This window comes from Apodemus sylvaticus, chromosome 6 (genome assembly GCF_947179515.1).
Source record: "Apodemus sylvaticus chromosome 6, mApoSyl1.1, whole genome shotgun sequence".
In the NCBI taxonomy this organism is placed as follows: domain Eukaryota; kingdom Metazoa; phylum Chordata; class Mammalia; order Rodentia; family Muridae; genus Apodemus; species Apodemus sylvaticus.
In genome coordinates this window covers 63,787,752-63,815,172 of record NC_067477.1, presented here as the reverse complement: position 1 = coordinate 63,815,172, position 27,421 = coordinate 63,787,752, and the positions used below count along the sequence as shown (strand labels likewise).

The window sequence follows — 27,421 nt, the reverse complement described above, 5'->3', positions numbered from 1 at the left end:
GAGGATAAAAAGACCAAAAAAGGACAGTTGTAAGATTTGTCTGCGGTTACTTAATGTAAACAGCGTAAGATTTTAATCCAGATGTTTCTATTTACACTACACTGAATATTACCATGAGGAGAAATTTACAATTAAACAACTAGAAGACTTTAACATTGGAATCTTAGACTTTTTGTGCAGAAGGGCCAAATTCTTTTTAGCTGGACACAGAAAGAAGATAAAAATGTTATATTAAAAGAACACTTGTTGTATTGACAATCACTAGCCTGTTCTTGATGCCACATTTGTATTATATAATTTAAGTGACCACAGTGAAAACTAAACCTCTCTTTAAAAATGTATAATTTACTATTAATAAAAGCAAACATTTAAAGGCATAATCTGTTTTATTCTTATGACCATCCTGAAAAGCAGACATCCTTATAACAGCTTGAATGCCTAATCCAAAAACTAAACCCTGAAGTGCTCCAAAGCCAGAATGTTTGCTTTTAAGTGTCATCAGAATGCCACAAGGGAACATTGCACGCATGACCTCACATGATGCACTACAGTCAATGCACAGATGTACTCAACACACTCCATAAAGCCACATTCAGGCGGTGTCTATAAGCATGCATTTATTAAACATCAATTATTTTAGCTTATACTTGGATGTCATCCCCCAAATATCTCTTTCTGTACAATGCCATGCCACATTATGACATCAATCAATAATGGACCACTCCCAATGTTGGCTCCTGAGAGTATATTGCCTATCATGCCATAACTTCTTAGCTGACAGAAGTACTCTATGTTCACACCATGATGAAACTGCCTAAGACACATTTCTGAGAATGTATCCCCCCCTTTCCCAGACCCATGTATACAAATATTCCAAAAAACCTAGCGCTCAAGAATTGAAGCAGGCAGATCTCTGTGAATTTAAGACCAACCTCATCTACATAGAGTTCCAAAACTTCCAAAAAGCTATGTCAAGTATTCCAAAATACTTCTGTTCCAAAGAATTTTATATATTCAACCTGTACCCACTTCTCCAGCTTCACAAAACCAAGTGGTGCACCTCCTTCTTAGGGTCCTCTGCCTCCCTCCTGTCCTCCGGAGAGAATCCCGCCTCTTCCGCGGAAGCTTCCCTAGGCACACACTCATCCTCTTTAGTCTCCTTCTTTTCCACAGAAACACACTCAAACATCTCAAAGGATCTTTAACAAATTCGCAAACTGTCTCTTTCCTTATCAACAAATCTACAAAAAGAACAGGCTTTAGAGACAGGCACAGTGATACAAACCTGTGCCCTGAGGTAGAGACTAGTAAAATACCTTCAGACACTTTAAAATTTAAAGATACAGTTAAAAGTAGATCGTCTTGGGCTATCTACAGTGTAGTTGGTAAAGTGTTTGTCTCAAAAGCATGGAGACCTGGGTTCAATCCCACAGTGCATTAAAAAATCTAAGTGCAATGGTGCAAACCTGTAATCCACTAGAGCGGCAGACTGGTGGATGGGTCCCCGAGGCTTCAGGGCCAGCCAGCCTGGCCTAATCATCAAGTTCTAGGTCAAAGATTCTGTCTCAGAAACTAAACAAAAGACAAAAATAAAGTAGAGGACACCTGACCACTGACAATGCCTTAGGTTGTCCTAAGGCCTCCACCCACATACACGCATCTATACACAAATAGTCACTTTCTAAACAATGCACACAGTGAGATCCTAGTAAGTGTATAGAATAAAATTCTAATAAAGCCATCATAGAAATGAAACAGGTTATATATGTGGTCATGGAGAGATACCCATGACACACTATGTAAAGTAGAAAAGTCATTTGTATGACAGTTAAATTGCACAAGAAATAAAGTTAAAGCCTTGTCATAATGCAATTATATCAGAATGAGCTATCGTATTTTTTAAAATACTTGCATCTAGAAAGCATTTACTAACACATATAGTACACAAATGAACAGGTTCGGCACTCCTATTCTAATTACCTGCAGTTGTTTGGCAGACAGATCCTTCGTCCCTCTGAAGACATAGCTTTTTGAAATGCCTTCACATCCAAGCTCATGAACCTGCACCATTCTCCCAAAAGTAATAAGTCCAACCAAAGCTGTAGGTGGCAAAAGACTCAATGACATCTGCATAGATTCCTTCAGAGCCTGTAAATCTTCATCTTCTATGCAAGTATCAACCACATAGAGAAATATCAAAGGCATCTGGGGACCACGCTTTAAAAAAAAATGCAGTAAGAAAAGCATTTATAAGGGTATTAACATTTTAGCACAATAATTCAAGACAATCAGGAACTAATTAAAAATGCAAACAGTGAAATATATTAATATGTGTATACAATGGAATTCTAACAAAGCCATACAGAAAAGAAACATGCCACCTATGTGGTCCAGGAGAGAGACCCAAGGCACAGCATTAAGTTTAAAGGGCTGACAAGATGACTAAGAGGTAAAACTTAGGGCACAAGCCTGATGACCTGGGTTCAACCCCAGGACATCCACAGTAGGACAGTCCTGACTTCTGACAATTGTCTTCTGACTACCCAAATACACACTATGGTGTGTATACATCTGCACACAAACACACACACACACAGAGAATACAATAATAATTAATAATAATAATAAATTTTAAATGTAAAAATTGGCTAAGAAAAATTAAATTTAGAAACACATATATAGGGCTGGAGAGATGGCTCAGCAGTTAAGAGCACTAGATTAAATTACAGACCAAAACAACCTTGAACTCCTGATACTTCTGCTCCAACAATCAAAGTTCTGTGATTACAGGCATGACCTAACATGCCCAGCTCTCCACAATTAAATCTATAAGAGGGCATCGGATCCCCATTACAGATGGTTCTGAGGCGCCATGGTGTTGCTGGGAATTGAACTCAGGACCTCTGGAAGAGCAGTCAGTGCTCGTAACCACTGAGCCATCTCTCCAGCCCAAAGCTCATACTTTCATGCTTACTGATCAAGTCACACCATACTACCTAGTATCTCCAATCATCAGATAATTCCAGTCAGAAATGACCTTCATCAAATTGACCTTGACAGTTCTTACCTTTAAAATCCTCAGTCTGATTTGCTGGCATGCCCTTAAAGTCATCTCAATTTTCACAATTATTCTGACATAAGCCCGTGTCTACTTAGAGCTTTCTTAAATACCTACTTTTATGTTCTTACCAGAACTACATATTCAATGCTTGAAAACTGGGGTAAAAGCTCGGCCGGCTGGTTCAATTCAGATATCCCAGCATATGTAGGTGGAAACTACAAACAGGAAAACAAAAAAGATTATCAAATTATTTGCCAGAAACAGAAATACAGTTTTAAATTCAAAATTATTTCCTTATCATTTAAATTTTTGCCATTTTTTTGGTCTTTTTTTTTTTTTGGCTTTTGTTTTTATTTTTATTTTTGAGACAGGGTATTTCTATGTAACCCTGGCTGTTCTGAAACTCACATTGTAGACCAGTCTAGTCTCATGTAATTACTAAAAAGGTATTTCCAGGCTGGTCTCACTATTGATCCCTGGGCCCGTGAGTTGTAAGCAGAGGAGCAAAGCCCTCCACATGCTCAGCGTTACAGATGCACACCCACCACACACAACCAGTAAGTAAACTTAATGAAAAGAAAACATTTCATCATAACTGTTTTATACTTTTTTTTTTAATTTGGTTTTTTTTTTTTTTTTTTTTTTTTTTTTTTTTTTGAGACAGGGTTTCTCTGTATAGCCCTGGCTGTCCTGGAACTCACTCTGTAGACCAGGCTGGCCTCAAACTCTGAAATCCTCCTGCCTCTGCCTCCCAGAGTGCTGGGATTACAGGCGTGCGCAACCACTGCCCGACTTGTTTTATACTTTTTTAAACAAGCATTTCCCTATATGACCAGCACTATAGCACTAGCATCTGTAAGAGATGGCCTTACCTGGTTCCTTTGGTAACAAAAGTTGCAAGCCCAGAGTTTTGCTCGATAATCCACTTGACTGTTGTAAGAAAAAACAGATTAATTAGGCAATGTTTCAGTTCAATTTTACAAGGACCTTAATTTAAATAAAATTAATTTCATTCAAATGCATTAATGGATTAAAATTGATGATCAAAGTGATTGGCTTTTATTAGGGCATGAGGAGTTGAACCCAGAGCCTTTATACATTAGACAATCATTTATCACTAAACTAAACTGTGCCCTAAGAATGAGCTGAATTTTACAGTGACCTTTCCTATCACACCCAGCTGAAAACACTACTTAAGTAGCGGTAATAAAGATTAAAGGGCCAGCAAGATGGCCCCCAAGTAAAAGTGCTTTCCAAGCAAGCCTAACAACCTAAGTTCAACACCCAGAGCAGTGGTAGAAGAGATCCAACTCCAAAAGGACACACAGCAAGTTCAAGGCTAGTCTGGCTGCAGAGCGCGCCGGGCCAGCCACATAGTGACTGTCTCAGAGACATACACGTCAATAACAAAGATAAAGGCAAAGAGAAACAAAGGAGCGACTGCAGAACGAGAAGAACAGGCTGAGGGAAAGAAGCCAACCGCAGAAAAGGTGGCAAAGGTCTCGGGCTGTAGGAAAAGTCAGTGTGCTCAAGGCTCAGAGAGAGAAAAGATGCAAGAGAGCATATTGATCAGAAAGACACACTGAGCCAGGCAGAGTGATGATCACCTATGATCCAGCGCTAGCAAATACCAAATACAAAACAAAGAATCCATAATGTTTTGGAGGTAGACCTCATTACATTCATAAGCAGACTAGTTAGGAGAAGAGGTAGAAGAAAGAGAAATTTTAAAAATGTTTTCTGAGCCGGGCGGTGGTAGCGCATACCTGTAATCCCAAGCACTCTGGGAGGCAGAGGCAGGCGGATTTCTGAGTTCGAGGCCAGCCTGGTCTACAGAGTGAGTTCTAGGACAGCCAGGGCTACACAGAGAAACCCAAATCCAAAAAATCAAATCCAAAAAAAAATAAAATAAAATAAATTTTTTCTGAAATTTTGCCTTAGACGTGATAGCACCTTTTGGTTGGCACACTCTTTAATCCTAGCACTCCAGAGGCAGAGGCAGACAAATCTCTGAGGTCCATACCTGCCAAGGTCTACACAGAGAAACTCTGTCTCAAAATATCTTAGCACTTTTGAGTATCACACCAAATCAATTATGGCCGAGCCATAAGATTGGTTCATACACAGCTAGTACCATTATTTAGTATCCCTAATAGGAGATAATGGTTTTTATAATGACATTTATAGCTGGTCTCTTCACATTACCAATTCACTATAACTAGAATTTAACCAAAATTTATACCAAAATTTAAGTACACTGTACTTGACTATAACTCTAAACAGAAAAAAAAATGGATTTCTTACATAAATGAACAGGAAACAAACTATTTTTTTCTCTTTGTTGAAATGATCTCATGGAGCCCAAATTGGTTTTGAATTTGTTAGTAGCCAAAGATAATCTTAACAGAATTCCTCTGCCTCCACTAGAATTCCTCTGCCTCCACTCTCTGAGCACTGAGATCACAGGTGTATGCTGGCCTATGTGAAGCTAGGGATTGAACCCAGGGCCCTGTGTGTGTTCAGTAAGCACGCTATTGTCTCAGCTGACCTCCCAGCACAAACTGCCATTCTGAACAGTATCATCCCATTAGTTTTTCCATGTATCTAATTACCATAGAGGATTCAGAACTGCACGGCAAGTGGTCCTGCTGCACAGGACAGGCTCGTACTGAATGGGAGGTAAGTCGGGTCTCTCCTTCAGAGGGGTGAACAGGGCTGCCACTGGGACCACCATTCGTGTAGCTTCCAGGCGACTAGATGGCCAAACATTCCAACTGAACCGGACTCCATCTCGTTCTTCATTTTGTTGGATAAATTCCAAATAGGTTGTCATTGTAGCACTTGATTCTTATTTCTGTCTGAAACGTAAGTCAAAAGGTATTTAAAAGTCCAAAAGCCTCATAAGAAATTAAAAGTAACTATGTTTTCCCATCTTTTATACTGACATTAAAAGTTATGACTGAGTGAAAATATAGCAAGTTGACTCCTACTTTGAAATGCATCTACAGAGCCTAATGCTCTCAAGGCAGTAAGAGGAAGGGATTTCCAGTCTTTTAAAACTGCTGGCAAGGACGAGTGCGATAGCCAATGGGTTAAAGGCACCTGCTGGAGGGTCTGATGGACAGATCGGGGTGTGATCTGGGGACCTCCACAGTAGGAGAGAACCAAGGTATCCTCTGACCTCCAAACAAACAGATACGAAAATCATAAAACTATAAAATATACATCATTTTTAATTTAAAAGTGACAAGTCATTGGACTTTCCAAGAGACCATTTAATAGTACTTCTGCTATTCCTGAAGCTAGGCGGGAAATACTAGTGGCATGATAAACAAAATGCCTACTAAGTGCTATCCCTAGGATTTTCATTTCACAGAGATCCTTAGAGGAACTGAATCCTACCTTGTCAAAGCATTTAAGATATATAATTTTAACATAATACTTTAAACTCATAGGTGGATTTAGGCTTTCTGGCTATTGTTTGGCCCTGTCACTGTTTTGAAAGAGTCTCACCATAAAACCAGATTATCCTGAAAACCTCCCTGCTCCAGCCAGGGGGGGGGGCGGCTCCCAAGTGCTGGGATTAGAAACATATACCACCACAACCAGGTATCTTACTACCTTCTAACTGGCTGGCTAGGGAGCTAGCTCCCCATCTAGAGTACAGTCCTGTCTCTGGCTGTAAGAGCTGAAAAGAGAGCTTCCTTTTCTGTCTTAAGCTGGAGAGAGTAGTTACTCATGAGTGAAAGCTAAAGAACCCAAATGCACAAAAGCACGTAATTCCAATACTAAGGCACAAAATGAAGGCAATCAGGTTTAAAGAAACCGAAGCTGGAGAAATGGCAATAGTTACGAACACTCCGCTCTCTGCAGAGCAACTGGGTTCAGTTTCCAGCACCCACATAGCAGTTAACTCCTGTTCCAGGGGCTCTGATTCTTTCTTCTCACCCCCAAAAATACTAGATATAAAAGTGGTACACAGACATACAGGCAGGCAAAGTACCCATATACATTAAAAAATTAATAAATAAATAAATAAAACTTGAAGGTAGGTGTGGTTAGAGAGATAGCTCTGTGATTTAGGATCCCTGGCTGGTTGGGTTCAATTCCTAGTATCCACATGACAGCTTACAACCAGATTCTATGACTCCAGTTCCAGGGGATCTGGCACCCTCTAGAATCCAAGGCAACAGGCATCCATATACACAGACATTCCTGCAGGCAAAACATCTATAAAAATACAACATTTTTTTAATTAAGTTTAAAAAAATAATTGAAAATCATGGACCCACATTGTCAGAAGAACAAATATGGATATTAGCGTTGCTAAGAGAGACAGTGGGGAAAGAACCTGGTTTTAAATGAAGAGGATTCATGTGGCCTTAGTGTTAAAAGACTCCACAACACTCTACTATTTTTTCTGCTATGTAAAAATAAACTACAGAGTGCCACGTGTACACCAGAAAACAGGCCCTTACCAGATACCCAATAGAGCATCGTGGTTTGGATTTCTTCCAAAACTGAGAAATAAGTTTCTAGTCAATAAAACCAAGTTGGGAAGGAACTTGGATTAGTTCTGTGAGCCGTGCACACTGATGCACGAGGCTGATGGAGACCACCACCGGCTTGAGTGACTTTCCATCTGTTGATGGTCTGTCCACTAGGCTCTGTCCTTGGAAAAAGAAGCAACAAGCCCATGTGGCATAACCAGCAGAGAAAGGCACAGTGGTGTGTGCTCGCAACCCCAGCACTAGGGGAGACTAAGACAGAAGGACTGCTGTAACCTGGGCTAAGGGCTGACAGAATGAGACCCTGTCTCCGAGAAACAAAACTAAAAGTAACGAAGAGAAGAGAACACATAAGAAAATGACTGCGTGAATAAAAATCATCTCTTTGCTTCCCTCCCCCTCCTCTGTTAGAATGCAGACTTCTCGGACTGGTTTTGTTTTTGTTTTGTTTTGGGAATATAAAAGTAAACATGCTTTTCTTTGGATCCTCAATACTGTTTAAAAGTATAAGGAGGTCCTGAGAACTGCCTTCGTTCCCTCTCACTGAGAAAGATTAAAAAACTCAGAAAGTATTCACACTTAAGCAACAGCAGGGTTAAATTTCTACAACAGGCTGTGGACTAGACCCATTTCTAGAATGCTTCTTTAAATGATTGATTTATTTTTATTGTATGTGCATTGGTGTCTTGCCTGTGTTTATGTATGTATGAGAGTATCAGATTCCCTAGAACTGGAGACAGTTGTGAGCAGCATGTGTGTGCTAGAAAAACCCTGGAAGAGCCTCTGGTGCTCTGGATGGCTGAGCCATCTCCCAGTCCCCCAGACTGGATTCTACTCCGCATCCTTATACTTTATTAGGACATACACGATGTCACCTGAGTGATATGTGAGCAGTTTCCCTCTTGCTCTGTTTTTCCCTCAACCTCGTTCTTGGCTCTAAAGCCACAGACCTACTCTCTGCAGCTCACCAAGCTTCGTAGCACTCTCACGTCCCAGCAATCATTGAAGCAAGTCGCACCCTGTTCTACTTTGTCCAGTTACGTCGTCACGCACACTTCCTCACTTCTGTTTCCAAAGTAGTGACTGTTCACACTTCACATCAAGAGCCCACCTCAAAAGTCCTTCCATAAACTTCCTTTATTTGATGACATATTGGGCAAGCACCTTATCACCTAATACGAACATTCGCCTAAAAATAGAGCCAAGCTCGTTAGAACAGAACTTTAATCCTAGCACTCAGGAGGGAGAGGCAGGTAGATGTCTTCACCAGTTCCAGACCAGCCATAGTGAGACCCTGTTTAACACACACACACACACACACAAACACATCCTGACATACTGTTAGAATGCAGATTTAACTCATCTTTTTAAAAAGTGATGTAAGCTACAAAAGGCCATTCTTCAATAATTTATAGCAGTGAGAACTATTTTAATTAAGTAATTTCTCCTGATAGAACCAAAGCATCATGTCACTTTAACATAACACAGCAAATACTTTCCTATATCCTGAAAGGCTTTCCATAATATTATTTTTCTCTATTCCATTTTAACTTCCTTATACATCTCTAATGGGAAAAACATACAAATTTTAAGTAAATTAGTTATCTGTTACCATTTTACCTCCCTGTTTCAGTTGCAAATTTTCTTGCATATATATTTATTTCATTTTTGCGTATTGGTGTTTTGCTTGTGTCTGTATATTATGTGTGTGCAGTACCTATGGAAGCCAGAAGAGGGCAGTGGACCCCCTACGAATGCAGTTGCTTGTAAACCAGTAGTGAGCCTGGGGGGATTTGAGGGGTTAGGTGTGTGGGTGTGTTACAAAAGATTGTAAGCCAGTGGTGAGCTGTGTGTGTGTGTGTGTGTGTGTGTGTGTGTGTGTATTCATGTGGATAAGCAGCCAGTGCTCCTAACTTCTGAGCCATCTTCCCAGCCCCAATTGTAAAATTTCCAATGAGATAGACAAATGTTTTGCTCTTAGGCAATAAACTTCTCTGGCCTTCAAATTTCACATCAGTTATATGAGAAACTTGGGGCAATAATACTACGGGTCGTTGAACCAATTAAAAACGAAGGACTTCTGAAGATACTGGAAAGAAGGAAGATTTAATATGCATTTAAACTTAAATTTCTTTCAGCAAATATGCCTAGGTATCCGTGGCTTAGGGTGGGGTTGTGTTAAGACACGACATAAGTTTAGCTGACAATGAATTAAACGTCTCCACTCTAGTCTCCACTCTAGTCTACCTATAGATTTATTGTAACTGTTAACCCTTCCTTTCCCACAAAAAGTAAAGCTAGCTCTACAGACAGAATAAATGCCCCCAGTGCATGGTATTAATAGCTCAGTTCTGAAAACTGATCATTAGTAATCAAGGCCCAAAGCACTAGCTATTCCTGGTCTTTTTCTCTTTAACCTTTCGAAGGCCCAAGGCCGAATTACAGGTGATGTAGTCACCTGGGTTCAAAGTCTAGGGCACTCCTGAGCAGTCAAGAAACTAACCTAGGGGCCCCGGGGCCCCAGGGCTCCAGGGCAGGGATGGCAAAGCGTGTCACCCAGGAGGCGGGGGTGCAGGGCCAGATGCTCGCACAGACCGTCGTTCTCCATCCCGCTCCTGTCCTTCCACTACACTAGGAGGACTGGAGCCGAGGGCGCTCCGCCGCCATGACAAGCGCAGGGCTCAGCCTGCGGCACGGCACGGCACGGCACGGCTCTGCTTAGGCTCGCACAGACAGGACAGAGCCAACCCCGCGCAAGACTCCGGCCCGCTGCCCGCCTCCCAGCTCCGATTAAGACCCCGGTGGAGGGAGCAGAGGTGGCTGCCACCCGAGTCCTTACCACAGTACCTAACTAGGCTCCGTGACGGCCACAGCCTCCGCCTCGCAGTCCGTCTGCTCCAAAGCCCTGTAGCAGCCGTGGCACCGCAATCAGGGGCGGCACCGCCCCGCCCCCGGCCTCTAGGAGCGCCTCGGCCAGGACAACATGGCTGGTGCCGCCTCTGCCACGTCAAATGGGAGAAGGCGGGGAGGTGCGACCAATGGAGGGGCGGGGCAAGCGGGAGCAAAGGGACAGGAGCAGTCCCGGAAGGGGCGGGGCGCGAAGGAGGTAATGGGCGGGATGAGTGGCGGAAAAGAGGACCCGGAGTAATAAAGAGGGTGGGGCGAGCGTGAAAGAAGGCCAAGCAAAGCAGAGGGCGGGGACAATCCAGGAAGGGGCGGGGCGAACAGGAAGCAATAAGCAGGGCGGGTGGCGGAAGGGATGTAACCGGAGTAATAAAAGGTGGGACGTGGCGGACCACTTGCCTAGAACTCACAAGACGGAGAGATTTTTACTCCCGGAAGCTGTGCTCGGAGCTTCGTCCCTGCGAGGACGTGCGCTCACCTGCCCACACGCAGCTGCAGACATGGTTTTAACGCTTTTAAGGATGCCACTGGGCTGTGGTGATGGCTCCTGCCTGGACTCGAAACGGCAGACCCCCGGGCCGCCTCAAAAACCTAAACACCATTTGTCACTCCGGAAGCTGGGGCCCGGCGATCACTACCAGTCTGAGGCTCCTTGAACTACCGAAGGAGTTCCAGGATAGCCTCAGCTAAGCATTAAGATGCCATGTCCGAAAAATAAAAAAAACAAAACCACAACAACAAGTTCTGCATTCATCCGCTCTGTCCCCCGCGAAATCAGAAAGACGTCACCTTAAAGGGGTCGTAACATTTAGATGAATGTAGCGCGTTTACAAATGGTTTAAAACCTTAGGACTCTAAAAACAGCAATTATAGCAATGTTATTCATTTATTTAAAAAGTATTAAAGATTACAAAGTTCATCCTCAGTCCCTGCACCCTACCCAAGCTTTAGAAGAGAAAATGGAATTATGTAGAGCGACCTAGAAACTCTTTAGGAACCATTTCTGCCAGGAATTATTCTCGCGTGCTACATTCCACCACCGGAACCATAAGCTTGATGCAACCAGCAGGTTGGCTCCCGTGCGGCTCCGCCCCCTTAGCCTATGGCCCTTGACCAAGGCGGAGGTCGCTTAAGCGCCTGCGCAGTACTTTACACTGCGCGCAGGCTTACTGCGCAGGCGCCAATAGAGGCTGGCGGGATTTAGTACCATGGCGTGGGTTCCAGCCGAGTCTGCGGTGGAAGAGTTGATGCCACGGTTGTTACCTGTGGAGCCCTGTGACTTGACGGAAGGTTTCGATCCCTCGGTACCCCCCAGGACGCCTCAGGAATACCTGAGAAGGGTGCAGTGAGTGATTTCTGCCCTGTGCGAGTGGGCTGGTTGTCCTGCCCCTGTGTGTAGCCCGGTGCCGCGCTTGACCCCTGGTGTGCAACAGACCCTCCTCTGGGTTCCTATCTTTCCGGAGGTCCAGGAAATTTAAGATCCTTGTATTATACCCTACGGTTGGCAAATATCTTTTGACTTTGATTGCACGTTAAGACGTGTGCTCTTAAATTGCTTTTAATCCGGGTGTCAGGCGTTCCGTTCTTTCATTGGGAGCTTGAATTTTATTTCCCATTACATAATGGAGTAAAATGCATCTTTTCTACAAAGTGAAATAATAAATATCATATATGTATTACTTACTTGTAGGATCGAAGCAGCACAGTGTCCAGATGTTGTGGTAGCCCAGATTGACCCAAAGAAGTTGAAAAGGAAGCAAAGTGTGAACATTTCTGTGAGTTTTACTAGCCATCTGGGAATATTTTAGCAACACACACACATACACAAGACTAAAGCTTTTCCAATCATATCAAGAATATCAGTTATGGTGTGTATAAGATTAGATTGCTCCTTACAAAGTTAGACAACACTTGGAAGCTAATGCTGGAGCACTTTGGTTCGGAGGCCAGCCTACATTGAGCCCCTCTGAAAAATGTGTGTGTGCGTGTGCGCGCACGCGCCATTTAAAAGATTACCTCCCCCACTCCCAAAAAGTACTTCAATTGCTTACTAATATTGACCTTTATAAATCAGTTAAGAATTTTTTTCTTGATATACCTTTATAGGTATATTGTGCACTTTTTCAATTTGACCTGGTGTCATTTTTCTCAGAATAGAACCACAAATGTCTTAGCACCTTTCTATCCTTTCTGCCCATACTCTTTATTCATTTGCTTATCCAGCAGCACACTTCTTAATAAACAGTTCGGTTGTGCTGGGCACTAGGAACACAACAGAGGACAGTAAAGAAAAGGTCCCTACAGACCAGGCTTGTTGGTAAGCACGCTTGTAATCCTAGCACTTGGAAGTAGAGACAAAAGGGGCAAGAACTCTCTCAACTACACAGAAGGTTCCAGGTGACCCTGGAATATGTAAGACTCTCATCTCAGAAAGAGAGAGAGAAAAAGAGAGAAAGAAGAAGGAAGGAAGGAAAGAAAAGAGAGAGAAGAAAAGAAAGAGGAAAGGAAAACAAAAGAAGGAAAGGTCCCTATGCTTGTACAGTATCAGTCTCCAGAAGGGCACAAAAAATAGTCAAATAATTGCATCATCTGGTCATTGCATGTAGAAAATAAATGACACTGAGTAGTTTAGGGCTAGAGAGATGGCTCAGTGGTTAAGAGCGCTGGATGTTCTTCCAGAGGCCGCAGGTTCAATTCCAAGCACCCAGATGGTGGCTCACACCATCTCTAGCTCTAGTTCCAAGGGATGTGATGTTGTCTTTACACCTTTTCAGGTACCAGGTATGTGTATGGTGTACAGTCATGCATGCAGACAAAAACACATACACATAAAGTAAATAAAACTTTTTAGTAAAAAAGAAAAAAAAAAAACCACTCGGGCTGGAGATAGCTCAGTGGTTAGAAGTGGCTGCTCTTCCAGAGGTCCTGAGTTCAATTCCCAGCAACCACATGGTGGCTCACAACCATCTTTAATGGTGGAATCTGATATCCTCTTCTAGTGTGTCTAGTATGTCTGAAGATAGCGACAGTTTACTCATATACATAAAATAAATATCTTTTTAAAAAAACCTCAGCTATTTATGGTTTTAATGCCAGCACAAATGAATCAGAGGCTGGCTGAATATCTGTAAATTCAAGGCAAGTCCAGTCTACAAAGTGATTTCCAGGACAGCCAAGACCACATAGGGAGAAAAAAAAAAACCTGGGAGTAGGAGGGTGTGTCCTTAGGGAAGATTATATTAAACCCAAGATCAGGTTTTTCTGTTTTTGAAGGTTTTTAACAATTTTGTGCTTAAAGTAATTCCTTTAATGTTTATAATTAGGATATTTTAATTCATGCACTATAAAGTTTTATATAACCATACACATTTTTCACTAAATGGCATATGGTTTCATGTGGTTTTTTTTTAAATTTACCCCACTGAGTTTTGTTAGAAGGTGATACCTAATTCTTGGGGTGTTTTTAAAGCTTTTTTTAGGCTTGTTTCTATTTTCTGTTGGTTGTTTTCTGTAGGAGTGCTCTGCTGCATGTAGACATGAATGCCAGAAAAGGGCATCGGATCCTTTACAGATGGTCGTGGACTGCCCTGTGGGTGCTGGAGTCTGAAGAGCAGCTGATGCTCTTAACTGCTGAGCCATCTCTCCAGCTTGACACCTGATCACCTGATCATTCGTTAAACTGTGTATTATTTTGGAAAACAAAAGTAAGACTAGGCATGTAGAGTATGTAGCCACCTTGTTTGACAACCCTGGGGTTTCAGTCATCATGCCAATCCCCACCCTTCAACAAAGTAAAAGAGATCAAGTAGACCTTTTCAAATCAAGTGTCTTTAAGATATTGGGTATATTTTGACCATCCCCAAACTCTTTATTTAGGGTATATCTCTATTTGTTGTTGTTGTTTCTCTTCACTATTATAGCAAAACAGAATTGGGGTATACCCTTCAGCCAGCTGGTAGTGGCACGCACCTTTAATCCCAGCATTTGGGTCACAGAGGCAAGTGAGTCTCTGTGAGTTTGAGGCCAGACTCATCTAGTGATCTGAGTGAGTTCCATCTATCCAAGGCTACACAGAGAGACTCTGTCTTAGGGAGGAAAAAGTTATATTCTTCAAGTTCATAGCATTTAGATTTCATAGGAACTTCACCCATAATCATTCAGTCTGTATTTTTTTAGTAAGATGACAAAGGGTTTCTCTCTCTCTCTCTCTCTCTCTCTCTTTTTGTTTGTTTGTTTGTTTGTTTGTTTGTTTTTGGTGTTTTTGGATTTGGTTTTTTGGAAACAGGGTTTCTCTGTCCTGGAACTCACTCTGTAGACCAGGCTGGCCTTGAACTCAGAAATCTACCTGCCTCTGCCTCCCAGAGTGCTGGAATTACAGGCGTGAGCCACCACCGCCCAGCAAAGGGTCTCTTTTTATTAACTGGTCCATAGATTGTAAAGTGAACTGCCTGCTTCTGTGCTCTGATAAAATGTACCTTTATTTTCTTATGCAATCTTATCATTCACTGAAATGTTTTTACGCTAATTCTGCAGAGGCATAAGATTCTAGTTACAGCACTAACATTGACTCTTAACATTTGTGGACTGATTCCCAGCTTTCGGGATGCCAGCCTGCACCTGAAGGTTATTCCCCAACACTTCAGTGGCAGCAACAACAAGTGGCACATTTTTCAACTGTTCGACAGGCAAGTGTCCTTTTTAATGAAATTAACCTCCTTTGGGTGTATTTCTGTTCTTAGACTAACTAGAAAAATTATAAATACACAAGTACTTATGAGTGAGCTACCAGATTGTTCTAATCCTTAAACATATTGGTATGTATTTTCTGTGGATGTTTAAAATTTTATACAAAAACTTCTTAGTTTTTCATTCTTTGATGATGATTCATTTTTCTTCCTTTAGAGTGTACACAAGCATAGAAATCACTGGAAATCCCAACAGTTGGATAGTAACGTTACAATGGTATGTAAATTTCTTGGCTTACATTGTCCAGTGTATACCTGTGTGAAATAATTCATAGTCTAGTCTTTAAAGAGTTAATTGATTAGTCCATACTATTTTTATTTTCCATCATATACCATTATGTAAGTTTTACCAGTTTGATACAGTAGTAACCTAAACCAGTTCATATCTTTTTGCTTTTTGTTTTTTGAGAGTATCACTATATCACCCCAGCTGGTAAGGAACTCATTATGTAGACCAGGCTAACTCAGACACAGAGATCTGCCTGCTTCTGCCTCTGAAGTGCTGGGATTAAAGACATGTACCACCAAGCCTGGCCTATGACTGTTTTAATTCACCTTATCTTGAGAGCTTTAGGGTATATTGTTGTCAGAATCAAATAGAGTATTAATGTTGTATCAGTTCTAGTAAAATCAGTAAATAAGGCTGAGAAGCTGGAAAGTATTCTTAAGTATTATTGCCTCGTAATAGTCATTTTCTTTGAACATACACAAGTGAATAATAGAGATGGTTTTGGTTTTGAAAAAGAGGCCATCAGATTAGATTAGAGGTCACTTTTAAAAGACTGTGTCTCCAGGGGCAACCACAGCCTACAGTTGCGGCAGTGAGCGCGTCAGCACAGGGATTGGGAGGGCAGCACACACCATCATGTCCTTAACTGACACCGTGTCTTTGTGTGAGATCGTCGGAACAGATGAAACCTTCGTTTTTTTTCTTTTTAAGATTTATTTTATTATATGTAAGTATACTGTAGCTGTCTTTAGACACACCAGAAGAGGTATATTACAGATGGTTGTGAGCCACCATGTGGTTGCTGGGATTTGAACTCAGGACCTTTGGAAGAGCAGTCAGTGCTCTTAACTGCTGAGCCATCTCTCCAGCCCCATTTGTCTATTTCTTGCATTTGAAGAACCCTTCAGTGATTTCTTTGGCTTCATGGCTTTTTTACTGTTCAATATAAAAATAAATAAATAAGTTTGTTTTTTTTTTTCTTTCAGCCAAAATCTGAAGATGAAGAAGGCTGGAAAAAATTTTGTCTGGGTGAAAGGTTATGTGCTGAAGGAGCTACTGGACCATCTACAGATGAAAGCCCCGGGATCGATTATGTCCAAGTAGGTAGTGACATAGGCAAACACACGAAGTGGCAGAAGTGCAGGCTTCTCTAGGATATTGGAACGATCAGTTCACTGCCTCCTCCGCCAAATTCAGGCTGCAACCTGCTTGTGTTGCAAGGGTCACTGGCCCTTTCACAGGTTGTGAAAAGCTGAAGCCCAGCACTCGGGAGGCAGAGGCAGGAGGATCTCTGTGAGTTTGAGGATAGCCTGATCTACACAAAGAAACCCTGTCAAAAAAAAAGCCAAGTCTGACTACGATGTTGTGTGACTGGCACAGACCAAGTACTGTCCAATTCTGTGCCGGAAGTGCTTACCAGCCTCTCGCCTAGGGCGTGGCTGTTTGACGTAGAGAATGTCAACTATTGTAAAATAATGTACTGGGCTCGCATCCCTTGATGTTAGTTATTTAATCTTATGGAATTAAGGGTTGGGAATTTTTAATTTAAACATTTAAAAGCTACTCTATTGGTAAAGGGTTTTTGGTTGTCTTATTTTGGTACGGGGTCTCCTTGCCTGGACGGCCTTGCGGTCCCCTCTACCCCTAGCATTGTTAGGGTAGCCGGGGTTACGAGTGTATGTCGTCCTGTCTACCTGGGATTCGGGGCTTGCTGCTTTGTTTTGATTTGGGTATTTTGTGAAGCAGGGTTGGGAATTAATAAAAACATTTTAATATGAATTCAAAGCACAAAGGCTGGTGGACAAAGAGGCACTCAGAACACACACCCTAGACATCAGTGTGAACTTCTCAAGAGACTTTAGGGTTTTAGTGTTTGTCTTTGTTTTGCTTTGTTTTTAAAATTATTGGTCGTGGATTAAATATTAAGTTATAAGTAGTCAGAAACAAAGGAGAGCATGATAATTAGAAAGCTGTTGTTTTGGTTTTGGTTTGTGTTTTGTTGGCTTATTGTCAGATAGGGACTCACTGTATAACCCTCGCTAGCCTGGACTCCTTGTGTAGACCAGGCTGGCCTCAGACTCACAGAGATCCTCCTGCTTGTTTCCCGAGTGCTGGGAATAAAGCTGTGAGCCACCATACCTGGCCCAATTAGGAAATTTTTAGAGTAATTAATACTTATTCTTCACATGAAATCTTGAGAGTGCATTAAGTTTTTGGTGGCTTTGTGGAGGACATTGAGACAGCCTTACCCAGGCTGGCCTACAAGTCACTGTGTAGCCTAGAATGACCTGACCTCAAACCCTCATGGTACCACATCCAAACTATGTGCATAGCTACTATAGTCAGACATGTTGTGGCTCATTTCTTGTTCTTCATGATTGACCTGCCTATGAGTTTGAAGGTGTTCCTCCCATTGTGAGTGCCTTCAAGCCTGACAACTTGAGTTCAATCACTGGAACCCACACTGTGGAAGGAGAAGGTAGGCTACTGAAGATAGTCCTTCCGTGTACACACACACAAAACACACGTACTCACAGATACACATGAAATTTAAAAAGTCACTCAGTGATCCTCCTATCTCAGTCTCACAAGTACTAAGTGCTAAGATTACAAACATGCCTGGCTAAGAATATGACTAATAACTGAAATCTTAAAGTATGAAATTTTAAAAAATACTACTTGAAGACATTAACTTTTTTCACTTGAGGCAGTTTTATATAGTCCACAATTGCAAGCCAAGTCAATAACAGTTCTATAAGGAATGATTTTGGCATGTGAGGAGGCGAGCGCACGTGCCTGGTGCCCACGGAGGCTAAGTGGGGCATCGGATCCCAGAGTCTGGTGTTGCAGGTGACAGAGCCACCCGTATGGGTGCCGGGAACTGAACATGGGTCAGCAAATACCCTTCGCTGCTGAGCCGTCTCTCCAGCCACTTTTCCTCATATTTATATTTTTTTTCCCTCATAGTACTTGAGCCCAGTGTCTAACACATAGTCACCAAGTGCTCTATCCCAGGGCTAGATCCCTTGGATCCTCTTTCCTTTGGCAAGGAATGTACCAGTTGGCACAGAAGGAAATGTGACCCCGCTTGTGTTGTCATTTAGTAAATGTCTTTTTTTTAGGTTGGCTTTCCTCCCTTGCTGAGTATTGTAAGCAGAATGAATCAGGTAAGTGTCATCAAATAATACCTACAGTCTTTTACTTACAGTATATGAAAGGGTTTGAATCTGTTTACCCAGTGTTTACAGCCTTGTCCTAGGCCTGCACTGATTCTGATTACATTTCAGTGTAGGAAATTAATGTTAATAGCTGTGTTTTATAGCTAAGGAAACAGAATTTCATCAAGTAATGAAGGATCCCCTGGCAGTGGAGCTTGTGTTCCTGACATGGTGCTAAGGATACATTTGTGTACATGTCAGTTATAAGTATTGAGTCTGCTCCAAAACTTAATACTTGAGGCCAAGACACAGTTGTGGTTGTAAAGGGCCAGCCTCAGCATGTAGTCTGTGAGGACTGATAACTGATTGGACCAAAGGGGGAAAACAGATGGGATTTCATTCTTTAGTCTTTTAGTAATAGAGACTTTTAATTGACGCAATGAAGCCAGTAAGTGTGTGTCTTTAATCCCAGCATGCAATCTGCGTTTGAGTCAGGTAGATCTCTGCGTTTGAGGCAGGCCTCATCTAGATATTGAGCTCCAGCATAGCAGGGGCTCTGTAGAGACAGACACCTGTCTCAGAAAGGAAAGAAGCTGTAATTATAGCTAAAATCTCTTATTTGAAATTTTTGTTAAGTGCCCAGTTACATTTAAGTAAGGAAATATTCTGAAGCATTGATAATTTCATTTCTGTAGTTTTCAAACATCCTTCTCTAGCCAAGTTTGTTTCTCTTTAAATTTGATTTTCAACTTAATCCAAATTAGTAATTAAACTGAAGGATCTTTTTGTAGGAGTATTTGAAAATCTTCAATAGTTACAAACTAATTTTTAAGCCTAAACTGTATTTATTTATTTATTTCATGTATGTGAGTATACAGTCACTATCTTGAGACACACCAGGAGAGGGCATCAGATCCCATTATAGATGGCTGTGAGCCACCGTGTGGTTGCTGGGAATTAAACTCAGGACCTCTGGAAGAGCAGTCAGTGCTCTTAACCCATCTCTCCAGCCCAGGATTTAAAGCCTAAATTTATACTTGAGAGTATAAAAATATCTCTCATAAAAGACTTTCTGGCCGGGCGGTGGTGGCACACGCCTGTAATCCCAGCACTCTGGGAGGCAGAGGCAGGCGGATTTCTGAGTTCGAGGCCAGCCTGGTCTACAGAGTGAGTTCCAGGACAGCCAGGGCTATACAGAGAAACCCTGTCTGGAAAAAACTAAATCCAAAAAAAGAAGCAAAAACAAACAAACAAACAAAAAAAAAAACCCTTTCTAACCATGTATGTAGACTCATGCCTGTAAACAGTAGCACTCCAGAGGTAGAGGCAGGAGGATGGCCACAAGTTCAAGGCTAGCCTGCTCCATATTGTGAATTCAGGCAGGCCAGGGCTACATAGTGAGACACTGTCTCAAGAAACAACAAAAAGCAGTTGCTAGGTGTGAGCTGTCTATTGAAATTGTTACTCATGGTGTCAAGAACAAAGCCATTTAACCCTCAGCTGCTTTTTGTTTTGTTTTCCGTGGGCAGTGGTGGCCCATGCCTGTAATCCCAGCACTCTGGGAGGCAGAGGCAGGTGGATTTCTGAGTTAGAGGCCAGCCTGGTCTACAGAGTGAGTTCCAGAACAGCCAGGGCTACACAGAGAAACGCTGTCTTGAAAAAAGCAAATCCAAAAACCAAAAAAACAAAACAAAAAAAAAGATTTGTTTATTAAATGTAAGTACATTATAGCTGTCTTCAGCCACTTAACCTCTGAGCCGTCTCTCCAGCCCCTCAGCTGCTTTTTAACCACAGTTAATGGAACTCATGATAAACTCCTCAGCATTTTACTTCTAATGTCACTGTTTCCTTCCCCTGCCCCACCTCTCCCTCTCCCCGCATCTCCCCCCACCCTGGTCTTCTTTGTCTCGTTTTTTTTAAAGGCAACCATTACTAGTGTCTTGGAATATCTAAGTAATTGGTTTGGAGAAAGAGATTTTACTCCAGAATTGGTAAGATTGCATCTTTTTCTTTTTATTATGCTGGCAAAATTATGTTTACTTATGTGAGGTGTGACTGTAGTAGTTATACTTACATGTGTGTATGCACATATAAATATTCATGTGTTCTGCATATAAAATCTAAATCTTGTGTATAAATAAGGCCTTATACCAGAAGATAAATCAATATATTTTCCACATTGAGAAAGCCCGTAGGGACTGGGAGTGTTACGACATCTACTATAAATTGCAGTTCTGCAGAGGCAGACACAGGAGTGAGTACAGCCTCAGCTACATAGTGACCTGCAGCTCATCCTAGGCTGCAGAAGAAGATCTTGTCTCAAAAGTATAAACAAGGTGCAAAGAGCAGGAGCAAGCACCACATTGCCTTATCTACGACCATTTTATAAAGTTCCTCACTAAGAGTTTATGAGCCGTCAGCCCCGTTTTACAGGTAATAAACTACAGCTGAGTTAGCAGACTGTTTACAGTCACACAGCCCAGCAGAGGCAGCGGTCACACTTACACCTGAGTTAGACTGTTTACAGTCGCACAGCCCGGCAGAGGTCACACTTACAGCTAGTAGACTGTTTACAGTCACACTTACAACTGAGTTAGTAGACTGTTTACAGTCGCCCAGGCCGGCAGAGGGAGCGGTCACACTTACAGCTGAGTTAGTAGACTGTTTGCAGTCACACAGCCCGGCAGAGGCAGCAGTCACATTTACAGCTGAGTTAGTAGACTGTTTACAGTCCACAGGCCGGCAGAGGTCACACTTACAGCTGAGTTAGTAGACTGTTTACAGTCACACAGCCCGGCAGAGGTCACACAGCTGAGTTAGTAGACTGTTTGCAGTCGCACAGGCCGCAGAGGTCACACTTACAGCTGAGTTAGTAGACTGTTTACAGTCTACAGGCCGGCAGAGGCAGCGGTCACACTTCAACACCAGAACTTCACTTGGGGCTTTTTCATTCTTTTAAGCCACTTTTTAAAAATGAGGCAGAGTTGGAGTTTATTAAAGGTAATTTAATATAAAATTTAAGCACAGGGATTAAGGGAAAACACTTTCTAAAGAACGTTAAGCCTGGGTGTGGTCCTCTCTGGGCCGCTCCTTCACACCCTCCAGTCAGGTGCAGTAGCTCATACCTGCAGTCTTGGGGCTGGGTAGGCAAAGGTGGGCAGAGCACTTGTGAACTAATGGCCAGCCTGGGCTACAGAGCAAGCCTGAGCTACTACAAAGTGGACCCTGTCTCAGTAAAAATAAGTTTTAAGCATGTATTTTTTCATAAGATAATTAAAATCATTAAAATCAGTGTTACTGATTTTGCCCTCTAGGGTCAGACCTGTCTTTCACATTGTTTTTTGGTTTTTTGTTTTTTGTTTTTTTTTTAGATTTATTTATTTATTATATGTAAGTACACTGTAGCTGTCTTCAGACGCTCCAGAAGAGAGCGTCAGATCTCGTCGAGATAGTTGTGGGCCACCATGTGGTTGCTGGGATTTGAACTCGGGACCTTCAGAAGAGCAGTCAGTGCTCTTAACCACTGAGCCATCTCTCCAGCCCCTTTCACATAGTTTTAATCATTTTATATATTATAAACATCCTGAATTCCGAACATTTCAAAAATCAGAAATTTTATCTAGATGACAAAAACATGTTTCTTTCTATTTTCTTATTATTCTTAACATTTTTATGTATAAGCTATTACTACTTTTATATTGTATAATTGAAATCACATTCAAGAGTATTGCTATAGATCGACCCAGAATACTGTGATTTTTTTTTCAATATTTATTTATTTATTTATTTATTATTTATTTTTAATGTGCCTGCCTATATGTCTGTGAGGGTGTTGATCCCTCTGGAACTGAAGTTGTAGTCAGGTGCAAGCTGCAGGTGGTTGCTGGGAATTGTTCTCTGGTGCTCTGGAAGAGCGATCAGCACTCTTAACCACTGAGCCATCCCTCCAGCACCCAAGTTGTGTGTTTTAAGGAAAGAGATAGTCATTTTGGCTCAGGTTCAGGGTCCTCATGCCCAGGCTGCCTGGCTCCATTGTTCTTGGTTAGACGGAGCATCATGGAGGGAGGGAGTAGCCAGGGTTTTACCATGAGTTGTAGCCTCAGCCTCAGCCTCAGCCTCAGGCTTCTAGTTCATTGTGAGACACAGTCTCGTTGGTTGGGCTGGCCTCGAACTTGTAGTCTTCGTGTCTCAACCTGTGGTGACTAGCACTACAGGTCCACCAAACCTAGCAGCTAAGAGTTTTATTTATATGCTTTTTGCTTTATGCATCTTTAATCATAGCGCTCGAGGCAGAGACAAACATCTCTGAGCTGGAGGCCAGCTAGAGATACATAATGAGGCTCTGTCTCAAAAAAACAAACAACATTTTTGCTTATAATTGAGAACAAGGCATGATGTGCACTACTCCCAGCATTCATGAGGCAAAGCAATAGATGTCTGTGAGTTCCAGGCCAGGCAGGGCTACACAATAGGACCCCGTCTTGAAAAGGATGTGTGATGGGGGCTAGAGAGATGACTCAGAGATTAAAACTACTGGCTTGAGAGCCGGGTGTGGTGGCACACGCCTGTAATCCCAGCACTTGGGAGGCAGAGGCAGGCAGATCTCTGAGTTCGAGGCCAGCCTGGTCTTCAGAGTGAGTTCCAGGACAGCCAGGGCTACACAGAGAAACCCTGTCTCTTAAAAACAAAAACAACAACAACAAAAAACTACTGGCTGTTCTTGCAGAGGTCCTGAGTTCAATTCCCAGCAACCACATGGTGGCTCACATGTAGAACTGTAATGAGATCCAGTGCCCTCTTCTGGCCTGTAGGCATACATGCAGGCAGAATGCTTGTGTACTAAATAAATACATAAATAAATAAGGGGTGGGAGGACCTCGGCTATAGTACAAATATCAGAAATGAGTTCGCTGGGAACCAGGAACGGTTTTGAAGTGTGTAGGGCTAGGTCTTTGCTTAGGACCCAGAAGAGCATTTGCCTCTCTAGACACCCCCTTGAGTCATTCGTAGCATGTAAGCAAGTAACAGCATTGGGCATTCAGAAAAACAAAACAAGCAGGTTCCTCATTGTCTATTTATCACTTCTTAAATTTTTACTTAGGGAAGATGGTTTTATGCTTTGTTGGCTTGTCTTGAAAAACCTTTGTTACCTGAGGCTCATTCACTGATTCGACAGCTAGCAAGAAGATGTTCTGAAGTGAGGCTCCTGGTGGTGAGTTACACTGTCCTAATTCGGTCTGTCTGCTGTGGTAGGAAAGAAGATATATGGGATAGAAAAATGTGGACTATGAACTCAAATCAAGTACATTAAATAACAAGACCAGATATATGACTTTAATAACTTTAATCCCAGATCTAGGCGGTGGAAAGGGGAGCACTGCAGTTCAAGTCCTACTCAGGCTATAGAAAAGACCCTCTAAAGAAGGGGTTGGGGAAGGCCGACACGGGGTCGTGCACCTTTAATCCCAGCCCTTGGAAGGCAGAGGCTTCTCTGTAAGGCTAGCCAAGGCTACCTAGTAATAAGAACCTTATCTCAAGAAAATAGCATGGAGGGGGAGCGGAGCCAGGGGAGGTACAAGGAAGTTTTTTTCCCTCAGGTAAAGGAAGTCTGAGGGTCCAGACAAGATCTGATATGACTAGATCCCAGTCATTGGTTCTGATGTCATGACTTCATCCTTCTCTTAGTTTATTTTGTGTTGCTGTAGCAAATTACCAGAAGCTGCTGTTTCTAAGCACAGAGGAATTGAATCAGGACCTTGAGTATGCTAGGAAAGCACTCTATCCAACCTGCAAACAAACTGATTTTAGTTCAGTCTTGAGAGCTCAAAATCCAAGCTCAAAGACCCCATCTGGTCTACCTTACATATATGTCATATTAGGGAGGATCACCTACCAGCAGTAAGTAAGAGCAGTTCCTGGCTGACGTGCAAGAGGGGAAGTGTCAAACTCACTTGATTTAAACCCTCTGTTGTAGTTCCCATAAAACTACACCCCTTGTAAACAGCATTATTACTCCTTCTGGACAGCAGGTCAGCATCGTTCTTTAGATAATGAGCTCAGGCTGCTGACCCGAGCTGATACACATACACACACACACACACTCTCTCTCTCTCTCTCCCTCCCTCCCTCCCTCCCTCCCTCCCTCTATCCCTCTTTCTCCCTCCCTCTAAATAGAAAAAATAAAGAGATTGTAGTTGGGCTGTAGCATGCAAAAGCCCAAGGTTCTAAACCCAGTGCTGCACATGGCAAGCATGAGACCCTAACCCTGTCAGCACTGAGGAGGCGGAGGCAGGAGGATCAACAACAGCCTGGTGGCTACTTAGGAATTTTGAGGCCCAGCTGGGCAACATGAAACCTTGCCCCAGAATAAAACAAGGGGCCTCTTATACGTAACTAATAAACCCTGTTATCTGGAGCACACACACACTCCCAAAATTAGTTATCTAACACCAAATAGTTGGCCCTAAAATCATATGCATACAAGTAGCCATATATGGACTGAACAGATTATATATTTGAGTGTGTGTGTGTGTGTGTGTGTGTGTGTGTGTGTGTGTGTGTGTGTGTGTGTTAAACAATTAAGAAAAGGGGCATCATGATTCTGAAAGAGCTGGATTGGAGGGAGGAACTTCAGGACCCCAGGGAAAGTGGTGTATTTATATTTTAATTTTATTAATGAAAATTGGGCCAGGTGTAGTGGCACATGCATCAAATCCCAGCAGTCAGGAGTTAAAGCAGACAGATGTGTGACTATTAGGACAGTTCAGTTCAGCCTACATAGGCAGTTCCAGGCCAGCCAGTAATAAACAGACCTTACCTCAATAATTAATTAATTAATTAATTAATTTCCTAATGTTTTCAGGGAATCTTCCGTTTTCTTCTGTCTGTTCATTTTGGGGACAAGGCTGATCCACTTGCCTCTGTCTCCCAATCTCTGATACCTAAGGCATGAGTCAAACACCACCTTCTTGGCGGCTTATCTTCATGTAATAATGACTATTATCTAATAAAAACTTCAGAACTTTTATCTTAAAAGGAAATTTATTATGAAAATGTTTATGAAGAAAACAATCTAGCCTTTTTCTGGTTTTCAGGGAAGTAAAGACGATGAAAGAGTCCCAGCTTTGAATCTGCTGATCTGCTTAGTTAGCAGGTGAGTTAAGAAATCTCACTTCATGTTTCCTTGTTATCAGTAGAAGGCAGAACATATGTGATACTGTATTAATTTTCATTCGCTGTATTTTCTATCCAATATGTTGGATTACATTTCCTTTTTTCTTTCACTCTGTACTGGATGGAACCTATACATGTCAGGCAGGGAATCTGCCAACCAAGCTCTATCTCCGTTCCTTATGTCAAAGTTCCTGCTCAACTTATTTGAAAATATATTCTGTATCTAAGCAAAGGCACACATTTACTTCAGGGCATGTTTTCTCATTGGTCAGCAGTTTATTTTGGAATTAGGTTTGGTTTTGTCTTGCTAGCACCTCTCTAAAGCTTCATAATATATTTAATTAACTAAATAGCCTCAAGTTTTCCTTCCCTCCACCAAACATCAAATATACATATACTAAACATCTAGTTTCTTGATCTATAATAACTATGTTTAATTTTCCTGGTGCTTTAGTGTGTCATAATAGGAACTCATTTAATCCTACCCCACCAGTTTAGAGATTCGGAAACTGTGGCAGAAAGATGTGAAGTAACTTCGCTACTTCCTGATCGTCACAGGGCTAGCTAGTGCATGGTAGAGATAGGGCCCAAACTGAGGCAGCTTTACTGAAAAACTCTGAGTCCCGCCCCCGTTTTTAATGTGTGTGAGTGTTTCCCCATTGGGTAGATGTGCTGTCATTTAGTCTTTATTGAGTCATTGTGCACTTTTGCTGCTACAAGCAGTGATGTCCTTGACCTGTGTACATTCACTGAATTCTTTTTCTTATTAGGTATTTTGATCAACGTGACTTAGCGGATGAGCCATCCTGATAGAGCGTATCTCCTAGGGGTGGAAGACAATTCTGTGAAGGGAGCCTAAGGCTGAAGAAGCATAATTCCAACCAGATGACAGATTGTATCACTTCTTCAAGTTATGGGAAGGGTTTCATCTTAATCTGCAGCTCAAGTCCATATTCAGAATATAGACTTGATTGGTGTCTGAAATGTCTATGAAAAAGTCTACCTGGAATCTGATGAGCAGTTGGAACAGTTTTCTTCAGTTGCATGCATTGAAAAGAGGTCAAGTGTGACTTATCACTTAAGCAGCTTGTATAAAAACTGATGACATTTTGTACAGGTCCCTGGTGCTGCTCCATTGGTTTTTTACAAGTATACATATATATTTGTGTTGAAATGTATTTTGGCTATGGAAATTCTTTTTGACTCCTGAACAAAATAAAACAGCTGAAATGGCAAATCTGTTCATAGTCAACAAGACTAATCCGGTGTTCCTGTTTAAACTCAGTAGTTTTAGTTCACACCACCAAAACTTGTAAGAAATCATTTTCTGTAATGTCGTAGTAAGCAATGCATGGCAGTGCACACTTGGGATCCCAGCATCTTGGTTCTAAGCCATTGAAGGATACATAATAAGAGTCTACCTCAAAAAACCAAGGACTGGAGGTGGAACAGCAGTCAAGAGCGCTTGCTGCTCTTGAGAGGACTTGGGTTCAATCCGAACACCTATATAGCAACTGACACCAGTTCCGGAGGATCTGACACCTTCTTCTGTCTTACTGATGTCAGGCACGTATATGGTATACATAAAGACAAAACACTTCTATACATCAAAAATAAATCTTCAAGTTAATATCTAAAAACAA

General features: G+C 42.0%; 2 protein-coding genes across 2 annotated transcripts in view; one reads left to right on the top strand and one right to left on the bottom strand.

Moving 5' to 3' along the window:
• The window catches only part of Sec23a (SEC23 homolog A, COPII coat complex component), a 51,268-nt gene extending 40,690 nt beyond the window's left edge, over positions 1 to 10,578 (bottom strand). The window contains 5 exon segments of the mRNA XM_052185806.1: positions 1,981 to 2,217; positions 3,190 to 3,276; positions 3,934 to 3,991; positions 5,674 to 5,919; positions 10,417 to 10,578. Of these exon segments, the coding sequence (XP_052041766.1) occupies positions 1,981 to 2,217; positions 3,190 to 3,276; positions 3,934 to 3,991; positions 5,674 to 5,894 (603 nt within the window). The 5' untranslated portion in view covers positions 5,895 to 5,919; positions 10,417 to 10,578.
• A 1,064-nt stretch (positions 10,579 to 11,642) lies between these two features.
• Positions 11,643 to 27,421, top strand: Gemin2 (gem nuclear organelle associated protein 2). Its single transcript, XM_052185805.1, has 10 exons — positions 11,643 to 11,818; positions 12,164 to 12,248; positions 15,069 to 15,158; positions 15,376 to 15,435; positions 16,434 to 16,547; positions 18,570 to 18,614; positions 20,528 to 20,596; positions 23,707 to 23,817; positions 25,700 to 25,758; positions 26,549 to 27,421. Exons 1-10 carry the CDS (start codon positions 11,682 to 11,684, stop codon positions 26,586 to 26,588), a joined length of 810 nt encoding a protein of 269 aa, XP_052041765.1. The 5' UTR covers positions 11,643 to 11,681; the 3' UTR covers positions 26,589 to 27,421.